Raw genomic sequence first — 11893 nt, forward strand, 5'->3', positions numbered from 1 at the left:
GTGATCAGACTAAGGCTTCCTGTCGATGACAGAGGTAATCGAGATAAATCTGGCAACATCCAAAGTGTTACCTAACCCATGTCAGGTAACAGAAGAGATTATCTGTCAGAGAGAGACAGGAAGAGAGAAAGCATGGCCCACACCCCCCTTTCCACTTTAAAGAAACTATGCTATCTCTGACTGCATCTGTTTGGAGAGAGTTGGCTCTTTAGCCTTGAGGCTACGCTAAGAAGGTTCATCTGAAGTTACAGGGTTATTATCTTTCCATCAGGATGCTTCGACAGCAATCCCCCGCTACCTTTAGTTGCTTCCTCTCGGCTATTGGAATCACCAGGTTGGAGACAACCTGCTGTCACAGTAAGGGGTGTTTTGAAGCAAAACAAACTTTTCTCAAAAGAAGTCACTATTTATTTTAAAAGCTTTTAAAATTCAGAGATATAATTCCCTCCGGTGTCAATATGTGTGTGTGTGTGTGTGTGTGTTAGAGAGAGAGAGAGGAGAGAGAGAGAGAGAGAGAGAGAGAGAGAGAGAGAGAGAGAGAGATTAGGGACACTGTTATCTGTACAACAGTACCCTCTGCTGACTATACACAGTACATACATTAAACACACAATGCATACACAGTGTATGATACACTGAAGCAAAATAATGTATGTTATGCCATAACTTGTTAATATGCTTCTACGTTTTCAACTTTGAACAATATAATAAGTCCATCATAGGCCAACTGTGAATGCTACTGTTCTAAATGCAGCTGCAAGAACAATAGCCTACTTTCCACTCATATCTTAAGATGTTTAATTTGAAAGAGAACTTATTATAACGGGAAAAAAATAAATTAAATATGGCCAATGACTTATACAACGGTGTTTATAAGAAGGAGCTGGTATTATTATTCAGGGTAACTGTGGTAATTAGATATCGAGCCACAAAAGCAAGTTCCCTGACCGGGAATCGAACCCGGGCCGCGGCGGTGAGAGCGCCGAATCCTAACCACTAGACCACCAGGGACTGATAAGAGGAAAGAAAATGTTATGATTAAATTACCATCTACAATCAATGAGTGAAATATATTTCATCCATTGAGGTATACTATGACAATTACTATCTATTATCTCAAACTGTAAATATTATAGTAAGTACACACTCTAATGAAAACGGTAACACTAACCACAACCCTATTCGTCGGTTCCCTGTATACGTCCATGGCGATGGCAGTACACGCTTTGTATCAGTAACGCCCCCGTAGGCTATAATGAACTGCCTGAACAAAAATCCGAATGACCGACAACATCATACTTCGGTCGACAAAAATATGTAATCTGCACGTGAACCCTTGCTTTACTTATACTTAACTGAATTCACACTATAATTTGAATGTGCTTATAACGTAGCGTGAAATATTTATATTTATATTTATGTTATTCACGACGGGCCCCCATGTTGGGTCCTAGCTTGGGTCCTTGGTCAACGTGGGAGACGCGAAAAAGTTGTTTTGGGTCGTGTCTGGGATTTGTTTAACCGGGACATGGTCGTCAATTCGTTTAATATAAAATAAAGTCTGTGAGGGGGTCGGAGTTGGTCTTACCATGATGCCAGGAGACAGTCAGTCCAGAACGGTCGCAATAGCCGCGGACGCGACGGTTGGAAACTGTCAGAACTGCTCTGTTTTGCACCAGGTCAGATGATCATCTTTGTATGACAGAAGAGTGTGTGTAACGTTAGAAGTTGTGTTTCCTCTGAGTGGACTAACGTTAAATATGAGCAGTCCCCGACGGTTGTAATCCATTTCTTGTGTTTTTATCGTGTCCGTTAAAGGGAAGGTGTTGGTAATTATGAACCCCCCTGTTTGTTTTTGTTTTGTTTCTTCCCTACAGAGCCTGAACGAATATGTGTCGTCATTTCTGGCACTGAAACAGAAGATAACGGTTTCTGGGTGAGTTTTAATGAATAATAATTGCCATGGTGACGCGAGTCATCATAAAGAAACCATAGTTAGTTTGTTTCTGTGACATTACGTTGAACACCAGCAATACCGCCGCTGGTCAATCTTCAGGAAACACATTTTGTTGTGAGTTTAGTGCGGAAATCAGGGGCAGCTATCGGGTACAGTGTAGCTAACGTTAGGTTTAATACTCATGGTTTGTGTGTCTAACTAATTATTCATTTGTTCTCCAACGTTTCTTAACGTAACGTTATGTGTTGTCTATGTGTCAGTTGACTTAACGGGATGAACACTAGTTTTAACCTTTGAACCATGTGATTTTTAATTCTTCTACAAAATATGGTCACACATAGATTATTAGAATATAAGTTAATGTTAATATTAGATTGCACTCCCCAAACTGTAACGTTAGTGTAAACTACCTGTTTGACTGACAGTACATAACGTTACGTCAGTGTAACAGTTGTTATTTAGTTTAGTTGTCAGTTAGGGGATTGTTATTGTTTTCTTTGACAGCTCTGAAAGCCCCAGAGATATGATAGTGTTTTTCTATCTTCATCATGCAATTTCATAATGGAATCAATGGAAGGAAGAAACTCTGATCACTGTTTTTGTGTTTTCTGAGTGATTGAATCTTTCACAAAGGAAATTGACTCTTGCTTTTGAAAAAGTGTGACTCTATAGTACTACTTACTTAAAGGATCTCAATAATTGTAGATACCTTGTTAAATGGTCTGAGTATGAATGTAGATTGATTGTTTTATGCTAAAACGTGACAGATATATCCTTTAAAAACCAATTATCAACCAACAATATTGGCACAAATACACGTCAGGACATAGTTGCTTTATAAAGAATAAAATGCACGCAGATATTCTTTGATTTTGGCTGGCTTTTCATTCATGTTTCCAACATGTTTTATACAGTGACTCAATCAGGCTTCAACAGCAGCTGGAAGAGCTCCAATTCAGACTGGTTACTCTGGAGAAAAAGACAGCCGATTATGAATCTGTGCAAGCTGAACTGGAAGAAAAGAAGGTAGGCCCTTTCTCTGTACAATTCCAATATTCCTCCTGATGCTGATAAAGTATCTGTCTCTTAATAGCAGTGCTACAACACAAAATCTGACCATACCTGAATAGATTTACTATTTTCCTAAAATTTTATAGGGTGCTTTGAAAGCCTATGGACAGATGTCTGAAGAGATGGAGAAACTGAAGCAAGAAAACAGCAAGACATTGTCAGAGTAAGAAATAACTGTCATAACCATGATGAAGATATGATAATGGTATTGTGTTTGTGGTAAAAAGTTAACTAGTATTTTACATATCTCTCAGGAATAAGAAGCTTGAAGACCAGCTGAAGGATGTGAAAGGTACTTTGCACTCGCATGCTGTAACTTTTACCAGTGAGGAGTTGCATAATTTGTTTAAAAAGAATTTAATGTGTCCCTGACTTTTTGCTAAATTGTCTTTCAAACTACTAGAACTTACGGAAACACAAACACTTGAAAATGCACAGCTTAAGAGGGAAAAGACAGTGGTAGAAAATAATCTGCTGGAAACACAGGTAAGAAAAAAAGGTGCTCCGCAAATACACTTGAGTCATTTGAATTTGCTGTAATGGCATAACTGACGATGATGGACCATTGTTCTTAGGAGCATCCAAATATCTCATCAAGTAATCTTTGTTCATTTTTACCTTCTCAGACATCGTTGAAGAAATCCCAGGCACAAGCAGATCAAGTTGAAAAATTGATAGAGGAGAACGCCAAGACAACAAGCATGTAAGTTCTTACACTTTAGAGATGTGGTTTCTTAAATTGGACTTAGTACTTAATAAGTGTCATGTCTGTGTCTCTCTCAGTGTGTCTTTTTGACTGGTTTGTGAGAAAGTCGTTTCAAACAAATTGTGCGATAAGGTTTCATGTTGTTTTTCTCATTAACAGAAAGGATAACCTTGAAAATAAAGTGAGACTTCTCGAAGGTTGGTAAAAAATTGTATTCCACTGCGTATAAATAATTATTTTATATTCAGAAGCATGGCTTCAATCTGTGTCTGTTATATGGTTATCTGGTTATCTGGTTGTCTCTTAGTCATGCATATTTTTGTCCTTATTTCAGATGCAGTTTGCAAACAAAATCATCAAATATCCCAACTGACCAAAGAGAAGATCCTGCTAGAAAGAAATATTCACGATCTCCAGGTACAGTAATTATCTGTATATAGTTAAAGTTGGTGCAGTTATTTTTTAATACTACTTTAGTACGTTAAATTGACATTTCTTTTTTGTACAATTTCAATTCATTTGCAGATGAGATTGATGAAACTGGAAAGAGAAAGGAATAAAGGTAAACAAGCAATAGCTTCATTATCAAAGCATCTTTTTCTGACTTAAATATATTATTTAACATAAATTTAAACACTATCTGAATTAATTTTCAACAGAATATAGGAGCACATCAACTCAAGCTAGTGTACCGGAGGAGCCTAAAGTTGACAAAGGTATGCAGATGGCTTCACTTATTAATTGACAAGCTAATCACATGCATTAATCCTGAAAGCAGATTGTTGTAATTGTACTTTTGCTGTTTTTCAGAAAAAGTCCGGATGCTGCTAGAAAATTTGTGGTCATGTGTAGAACTTCCGCAGCAGCACACTGCAAATCCGTTGCGCTTACCTGGTGAGCCATCATTAAGCTCTGTTGTATAGATGGTTTTTCAACTTTGTTTGTATTTCTTTCACCATTTTGCCCTTCTATATGTGTGAAATCCTCTCTTTTATTCTTGTAATTTCAGAGTCAAGTTTCAAGCCAGTTCTTACCTCCTCACCTCAAAACAGACTGCACTCTCATCGGAGTGACACAACTCTTGTGTCCCGCAAGATCCCTGAATCTCACAGTTACCCCATGCAGACAAAAGCCACTTACACACAATTAAAACTTTCTCCTCTTCGGCGGAAAGCCATCAAGCATCAAGAACGTATGCAGTCAGCAAGTGCCAAGGAGGGAACTCCCAAAAAGAGCAAGCGATTGTCCAAGGAACACAAAACTGAAGAGTCATCTACCGACTTGGGCAGCTCTGAAGTACCTGTTGAGGAGATAATGGCATTGTTCAAACCAATGCCTCCCTGTATATCACCACTGCCAGCTTTGGTAAGCTTAATTATCTTCCATGCAAATGCTTTATGTTTTTACATTACTGACTAATGTGCAGTTTCACCTGTTTTATTTATGATATTAAGATGCAGAAGTCGCAGAAGACAGAATGTAAGCTCATTTTCCAAAGTGTGTGTTTGTGTCACCCATAGTTTACGCTAAAATATTTCAAAACTTTCTCTTAGTATTTCTGAAATCAAAACTTGGCAAAAATACTGTTTAGATATCATTATGAACTAAATTATTATCAACAGAAACATCCAAAACAAAGATTTCTCTTTTGTAACTCTACATTTTTAAATTATGTTTGTGATGTTTTGTTTATGATTGGTGTTAAAAGTTTGTCATACCACAGCTTATCTTATTGCAAATCACATCCTTGTTTTCTTCTTTCTGTCTGTCTGTCAGGACACATCAATGGAATCTATGGAGACAGATGATGGAGGAAAGGAAAACCATCCCAAATCCTCGGCTGACTCGGTTCCTCTTAAGCAAGAGTCCTTACTCATCACAACATCAGTGTCAAGCCACAGTGTCAAACCCTCTATAGTACCAACAGAGGAGACTGTGGACTTGCCAGTGGTCACAACACAGGAAGTGGAACACATTTCCAACAAAACAGACTCCAAAGACTTGGGACATAGTGAGTTGAGTAGCATTACTGAAATGAAGGACAAAAACAGTACAGATGGTGAAGAAATGCATCTTGACAAAGACATGGAGCAGGAGCCAACTGTACATTTAGTATCATCCTCTTCTTCTTCCACATCAGACATAACCATTTTGGTTGAGGTTGTGTCATTAACTGCTGAAAGTCAAGAGCCATCCTGCAGTGTAAACCCTAACAGCATCTCTGATACTGAAATTGCTTCAGGAATGGCGAAGGAAAATCACTCAGAGACTGTTACAAAGATCGACGTCGACACAAGCCCTTGTGATACTGGTGACAAAACAGTTACTCCTGATGGTGGAGAGTCACCCAGAAGAAGTGATACACCTGTAAACTCTGAGGAAGTAGGAGATATGGAGCTAGTTCCTTCCTCTGTTACTTCCTCAACATGTGTTGACTCTGTGAGAAACACTGATATTACAAATACAGAAAATGGTTCAGAAGTGAGAAAAAGTCATCAGGGTTCTTGTGGTTTGGGACAGGGCAGTCAAGATGTCACAGTCGTTGAGCCCCAGGAGAATCAGGGGCGCCTTGGCGAGGACACAGACATGCCAGAAGAGAGCCCCTGTTTGACAAACAGCAGTAACAGCATAAGCTGTGTCTCAAATGAAAATGTTGAAGAGAGACTTGAAAATGATGCATCCATAAAAGGTCTTGGGGAGGATAATGTAAATGAAGCACAAAGAACTGAAGGAATTGATGTAATGCCCTCTCCATCAAAGGGTGATGACAGAACTCCTTCTTCACTGTTAAAGATGGAAGATGACGAGTTCCATGCTGACCAGGAATCTGGTCAAGAAAATGTTGAAACTCCTTCAAAAAAGGATTCTAACATAGAGCCGTTGAACAGTGGAATATTACCAGACTGTGGGCCTTCCCCTTCTGACTCCCAAGAGACGCAGACCGTTAACTGTGAGTCTTCGAAAGAAAATACACATTCACTCTGCAGGACGCTGAGTCCTTTGGAAACTGACCCAAATCCAGAAAAATGTAATGTCAGTGATAACAGTGAACTCATTTCAACAAACGAAATACCTCTACAGCCTGTACCCAATTTGGGGCCAGAAGGTGTCACTGAAAAGGCTCTTGTCCAAGACTTGCCTGAGAAAAGCACAGATGCAAGTAACCATAAATTGAGCAAATGTATGTTGGGCACTGCTAGTCCTACTACCTCATTAAAGCAGACTGCTGTTGCCACAAATGGACATAATAAGTGTACAAACGTGCTTGAAAAAGAAAGCCCACATATGGTCAGAGAGGAGGAACCTAGCCTAGAGGCAGGTTTAACAACAGCTCAACCATCAGAATCCCTAGGCCAAGTTCGCTCTGAAATGGGCCCTCCACTTCCTAGTCTCCTAACCCCTCTGAGCACGCCTACAAAGGTGGGCAAATCTATCAATCCAAGGCAGGCTATTGAGAGACTGTCATTTCCCTCGCCCATGGATAGATTGGCTTCGCCTACCACTCCCGTCCAGGCCCAGTTGATGCCCAACGGTCACCGGCTGAGTTCGTCATCTGTGAACAGCCCTCTCCCTCCAAACGGAGTCCCCTCATCACCACTTCAGTTCGGCTGTGCCACTCCGAAGCACGCTGTGCCGGTCCCAGGTCGCCTGCCCTTGTCAGCAATGAATTCTTCCCCGTCGTCTTCCTCCAGTCCATCTCAGGAAAACTCCATGAGGATTCTTGACACCATGTACCCAGAGCTCTCTGCCCATGCCCGGACTCTGAGCATTCTCAGGGGGAATGTCAGCCTCAGCATTTATTCATCAGAGAGTGGAACATTACCTACAACGGCAGTCAGTCAGATGTCTGGCTTCAAAACTATTAATTCCACTTCAACGGCCTTCACCAAGACAGAGATGAGAGGAGAAAAAAGACAGTCCATCGGTCTGCCTCAACCTAAAAACCGCAAATGCCTCAGACTGGATAATGTCTCTCCTACTATCAGTCACAAGCATATGCCTTCATCTCCATCAAACAGTGGAGAGCAGACCACCTCACCCCAGACTCTGAGGCTCAAACACCTCACAAATGAGGCAGCCTCCCCTTCCCTGGATGGTGGAGAACCTGCTGATCAAAATCTAATAGTTAACTATTTAAAGAAAATTGAAAACCAGTGTTTCGATCTGTTGCCTGTGATTCAGAGCCACCTGTACGTTGGTAACCTGCCCAAAAAGCCCGTCTTGAGAGACGAGGAGAAGGAGGTTATTTCTGAGATCTTCCAAAGCCGCTTGGTGAGTATACTGGTTTATTGGGCATTCATCTGCTGACTTAATTATGACCCACTGGTCATTTTGCATTGTCTTACAATGTAAAGCAACAGTATATTCTTCAGAGAAACTAGCGTTTTCAAGTGATCTTTACAAAGTTATTTGGTACACAGCTGATTACTCTACTACATATTTTGGGTGCTAACTTAAACAAAGCTCCTGGGTGTCTGTCCAGATCTCCATTGATTGATTCTTATTTAAATTATGATATCGAGGATCAATTTCTATTCCCCAGAAGTCAAAATTACTGGAAAATGTTCAAGCCATGTGTTAACCAGATTGAGTATCCCTAGAAGTTAAGAAGAAAAGAGATCTTAACAGGCAGGCTTGTTGTACATAGCACTGGTTGCTACACAGGTTGAAAGATTTGTAGCATAGGCCACAAAACTAAGTATAAAAAAGTATAAAACGTATGTTTCCATCACTAAAACAACCACAATCAATGCAGTTCATCATTTATATAAGCATGTGACTGGCAAAGGACAATTAATGTTGCATACAGGGCATGCAAAATCCCAACGATTTTTTTTCAGATGAACATTTACTTTATTTGCCCATAATAGTAAATTGCAGGGACATAAATAATAGGGTCAAATCAGAACAGGACTGGAATTTATTTATAATTTTAAAAAAGAGCAACAGTAAAGAAAAAAGGGACCATTACATCAGTAAGTACATCCTTTATATGAAGGAAGTTAACAAATAAAGGAAGCAAGTGGTTCTTGTGTAGCCTCCTGATATAAAGAAAAATGCCTGACAATACCTCATAGGATGTGTGTTGTGTGTTTCCAAGTCTGTATCCATGTGAAACGAACCTATGTGCATGTTTTCTCACGTCCACTTCACTCTCCTCAGTTGAAGGCAGATGATATTATTTTTGCCATCCTGAACAAACTGAAAGCAGAGAAAAGAGACCTCAGTGGAAACTACATGCAGGCCCTCTGCAGAGTCTACACGGGGGTCTGTAGACAGAAGAGAGACTGGGAGAAGGCTCACATCCTGGCCTACAGCATTCTCACAGAAGGTTAGCAATTTGTGACATGATTTCTTCCTTTTAATACTCTTGATACATCTGCATAGACATTTTAACTTTGAACTTTTTTAAATTAAGACCTTTCTCTTAATTCTGAAGACTTTATTTCAACTAGATGCACATGGATTTTCATTCATAGCCATTGTACTCTTATTGCAAGTCAAATTCAGTTTGTGTATGTTTTAGACTTTTTACTAGAACCAATGGAAGATTCTAAATACTACCATCTGTGTGCCACCTTAGGCACCACATAAGCTCAAATTTGACCAACACTTTTTCTTTCTCATTATTTGTTCCCTGCCACAGACTTCCCAGACTCTGCTAAGCTGATTTTGTTCATGGTGACAACATGGCCCAATGTTCTCTCTCACAGTAGTTCTCTGTGCCAGGCAATACACGCTGTCACCAAACTGAAAGCACAAGAAAACCTCCTCAGCTGCCTTTCAGCATTTCTTGGTTGGGAGAAGGTGAAGTATTTGTAGAGCTGGGGTTCTACATTTGTGATGTTGCATATCTTATTTTACTTAAATCTAGCTTGGCTGGCATGTATCCTGAGTGGCTGATGAAAATATTGCCATTTAATTAATTTACTTAAAATTGCAGAGACTTTTGAAGGCTTTTTTGTATTCTACACCATTTGATTTCTAACCTGTGTGACCTTATTTTCAGGTCATTGTCTTTATCACATCATCTAGTCTTAACCAGCTTTCCCTTTTGTATCTTCTCAAATTAAATAGATTGAGCCCTCTAAAACCTAATCTCCCTGTATCTCTGCAGAGTCCTCCCTGTGACATTGACAAGCTGATCACCAGAACACTGTCCGACATTCGGTCCGGGTTAAGCCTGTCTTTCACTAAACACAGCCGGCACGGGGACGACCTGGGGACTGAGGCTTGGGAACATGTCTTCACACTGCACCTCCTTTGTACACACAAGAAGTGGAAGTGGACCTATGAAAATCTATTGGGGTATGTTAGTTTTTCTGAACCTAGCGAGTTAAATTATGTAATTTAATTAACAGTTGCCTTCCAAACTAAATATGAATTTGATAAAAAGGGTGTAAAACTCACTTAAAGAAGTTATCCTGTGCTAATCTGTTTATTTCACTTTGACAGCAAGGAGTTGTGGCCATTAATGAACACTTGGGTGACACAGCCCAGAGATCAACAAGCACCCGTCTCGGATGTGACCGTGGCCACTGTGCTCCGACTCATAGGTCAGTTCTTTTGTTAATTTACTTTTTTTTACTTGTATCAACCATAACCTGAAGTGACATGTAATTCAGTAGTCGCTAGAGGACAGTTAAGAATTTCATTGTCTTTTTGTTTTAAATAGGACGCCTCGGTCAACTGGGAATCAAAGAGAGGTGTGTTTCCTCTGTGGTAACTGTTGCCAACGTCATCAACACGTTTGGTAGGCATGGACATACTGAAGGTATGAAATATGAGAAACCTTGGTGAATACCAAATGATTGAGTTTGGCTGTAACTAGTACACAGCCTTTATTGTGTGCTGAGAGTGCTGCCAGTTTCCCCCACACCTGCCATTCATTGATCGTTTTTTCTGAAACACAAATCTGATGTTTATCTTTTTCACATGTGGGCACACAATTTCTAGAATGTCTCAACCTGGCATGTTAAAGTATATTATTGTCATTATTTTGCCAAATAAATATAACATAATGATATAAATACAATGCTGTGAAAAAGGAAAAGCCATCCAGCAGATGTATTTGCGTTAAGAATTCTAATCTTGTGTCTTCTCTCCGTAGGTGTGCCGTGGGAGGTCCAGTTAGCAGCCATCTACTGCATGTACGAACTGTCTCCCTGTAATCCCAAACAAGCCCTAGATGCCCTCGCAGGATGGAGAGGAGAAACTTCTCGAGGCGTCCCTCCTGCTGTTACCAGCTGCATTAACCAGTTAGCCTCTGTCTGCAGACAGGTCAAGAGCTGATAGAGATGCACATGTTGTACAAATCCACAATGACATATGCATGTCAGTCTGCACCTATTTTAAAGATACAGGGTGTCTGGAGGTCCACTATAAACTGAAATCTATTGTCAAAGACAGTTTCAGACCATTTGCTTAGTTTTTATGTGGACCTCTACTTTAAAATACACGTCTAATTTAGTAGCTAATGTTTCCTTTTTATGTTCGAGACACGGTTTTAAACTGTAACACCCTGTCATAAATGTACTGGCATAACTCTGCTTTTTTTTTTGCTATCCTCAGGTAATGCTCTAAAATATTGTAAAACATGTACATGTGTGTTCTGGTGTAACTGTGGTGCTGCTGTAAGTGTTTGTATATATGAGGTATCTATGTTTGTATTAAGGAAAATAGTTGAAGTCTCAGAGGTTATTTAATTTTTTCAAATTAAAAAATGTAGTCAAATGATGGTTTCTCTCCTCACTTTCCTCAATGCATACAAATACCACGCCATGATATTGCCCTCTGGTCCACATACTGACCTAATATGCATCGTTTAGCTCTTTAATAAGTCATTTAAAAATACATATTTCTTTAAAAGCACAAAGCTGTTTGATGCCTTACGGCTCCCAGTCATTTGCAACAACGTTAATTAAATTGGTGATAAAGGCGGCGATTAATTATTTAGCCAAATTACTACAACTATCACGTCTTATCAGTTTTATCCTGCCCGGTCCGACCTGTGTAAAGTAGTGAAACATGTACCTATAAACGCTTGGGCTAGCCTTCAAAATAAAAGCCCACGCCACATCCATGTCATGCAAACGTTTATCTTTTATATTACTGAACTGTATAATTACATAAAGAGGCCAAATCCCAAATAAGAAAAC

At 39.7% G+C, this 11893-nt stretch overlaps 1 protein-coding gene and 1 non-coding gene across 2 annotated transcripts; one reads left to right on the forward strand and one right to left on the reverse strand.

Moving 5' to 3' along the window:
• Positions 1–939: 939 nt before the first annotated feature.
• On the reverse strand, positions 940–1011 carry trnae-cuc (transfer RNA glutamic acid (anticodon CUC)). Its single transcript has one exon. It is a non-coding gene; the product is annotated as a tRNA-Glu (tRNA).
• A 457-nt stretch (positions 1012–1468) lies between these two features.
• On the forward strand, positions 1469–11468 carry ice1 (KIAA0947-like (H. sapiens)). Its single transcript, XM_051406902.1, has 20 exons — positions 1469–1679; positions 1878–1936; positions 2872–2983; positions 3115–3191; positions 3283–3320; positions 3432–3514; positions 3655–3731; positions 3894–3931; positions 4069–4151; positions 4260–4296; positions 4394–4450; positions 4545–4628; positions 4744–5099; positions 5511–8006; positions 8898–9066; positions 9382–9542; positions 9853–10043; positions 10191–10291; positions 10411–10509; positions 10846–11468. Exons 1-20 carry the CDS (start codon positions 1590–1592, stop codon positions 11025–11027), a joined length of 4590 nt encoding a protein of 1529 aa, XP_051262862.1. The 5' UTR covers positions 1469–1589; the 3' UTR covers positions 11028–11468.
• The last annotated feature ends 425 nt before the right edge of the window (positions 11469–11893 follow it).

The sequence above is a fragment of the Dicentrarchus labrax genome, unplaced genomic scaffold (assembly GCF_905237075.1).
Source record: "Dicentrarchus labrax unplaced genomic scaffold, dlabrax2021, whole genome shotgun sequence".
In the NCBI taxonomy this organism is placed as follows: Eukaryota; Metazoa; Chordata; class Actinopteri; family Moronidae; genus Dicentrarchus; species Dicentrarchus labrax.

Excerpts from the sequence above, each read along its gene's own strand:
- ice1 (XM_051406902.1), top strand. The coding sequence starts at position 1,590 with ATGATGCCAGGAGACAGTCAGTCCAGAACGGTCGCAATAGCCGCGGAC. Across the intron at positions 4,297-4,393 it reads GGAAAGAGAAAGGAATAAAG|AATATAGGAGCACATCAACT; the intron begins GTAAACAAGCAA and ends AATTTTCAACAG. Across the intron at positions 9,067-9,381 it reads CTACAGCATTCTCACAGAAG|ACTTCCCAGACTCTGCTAAG; the intron begins GTTAGCAATTTG and ends TCCCTGCCACAG.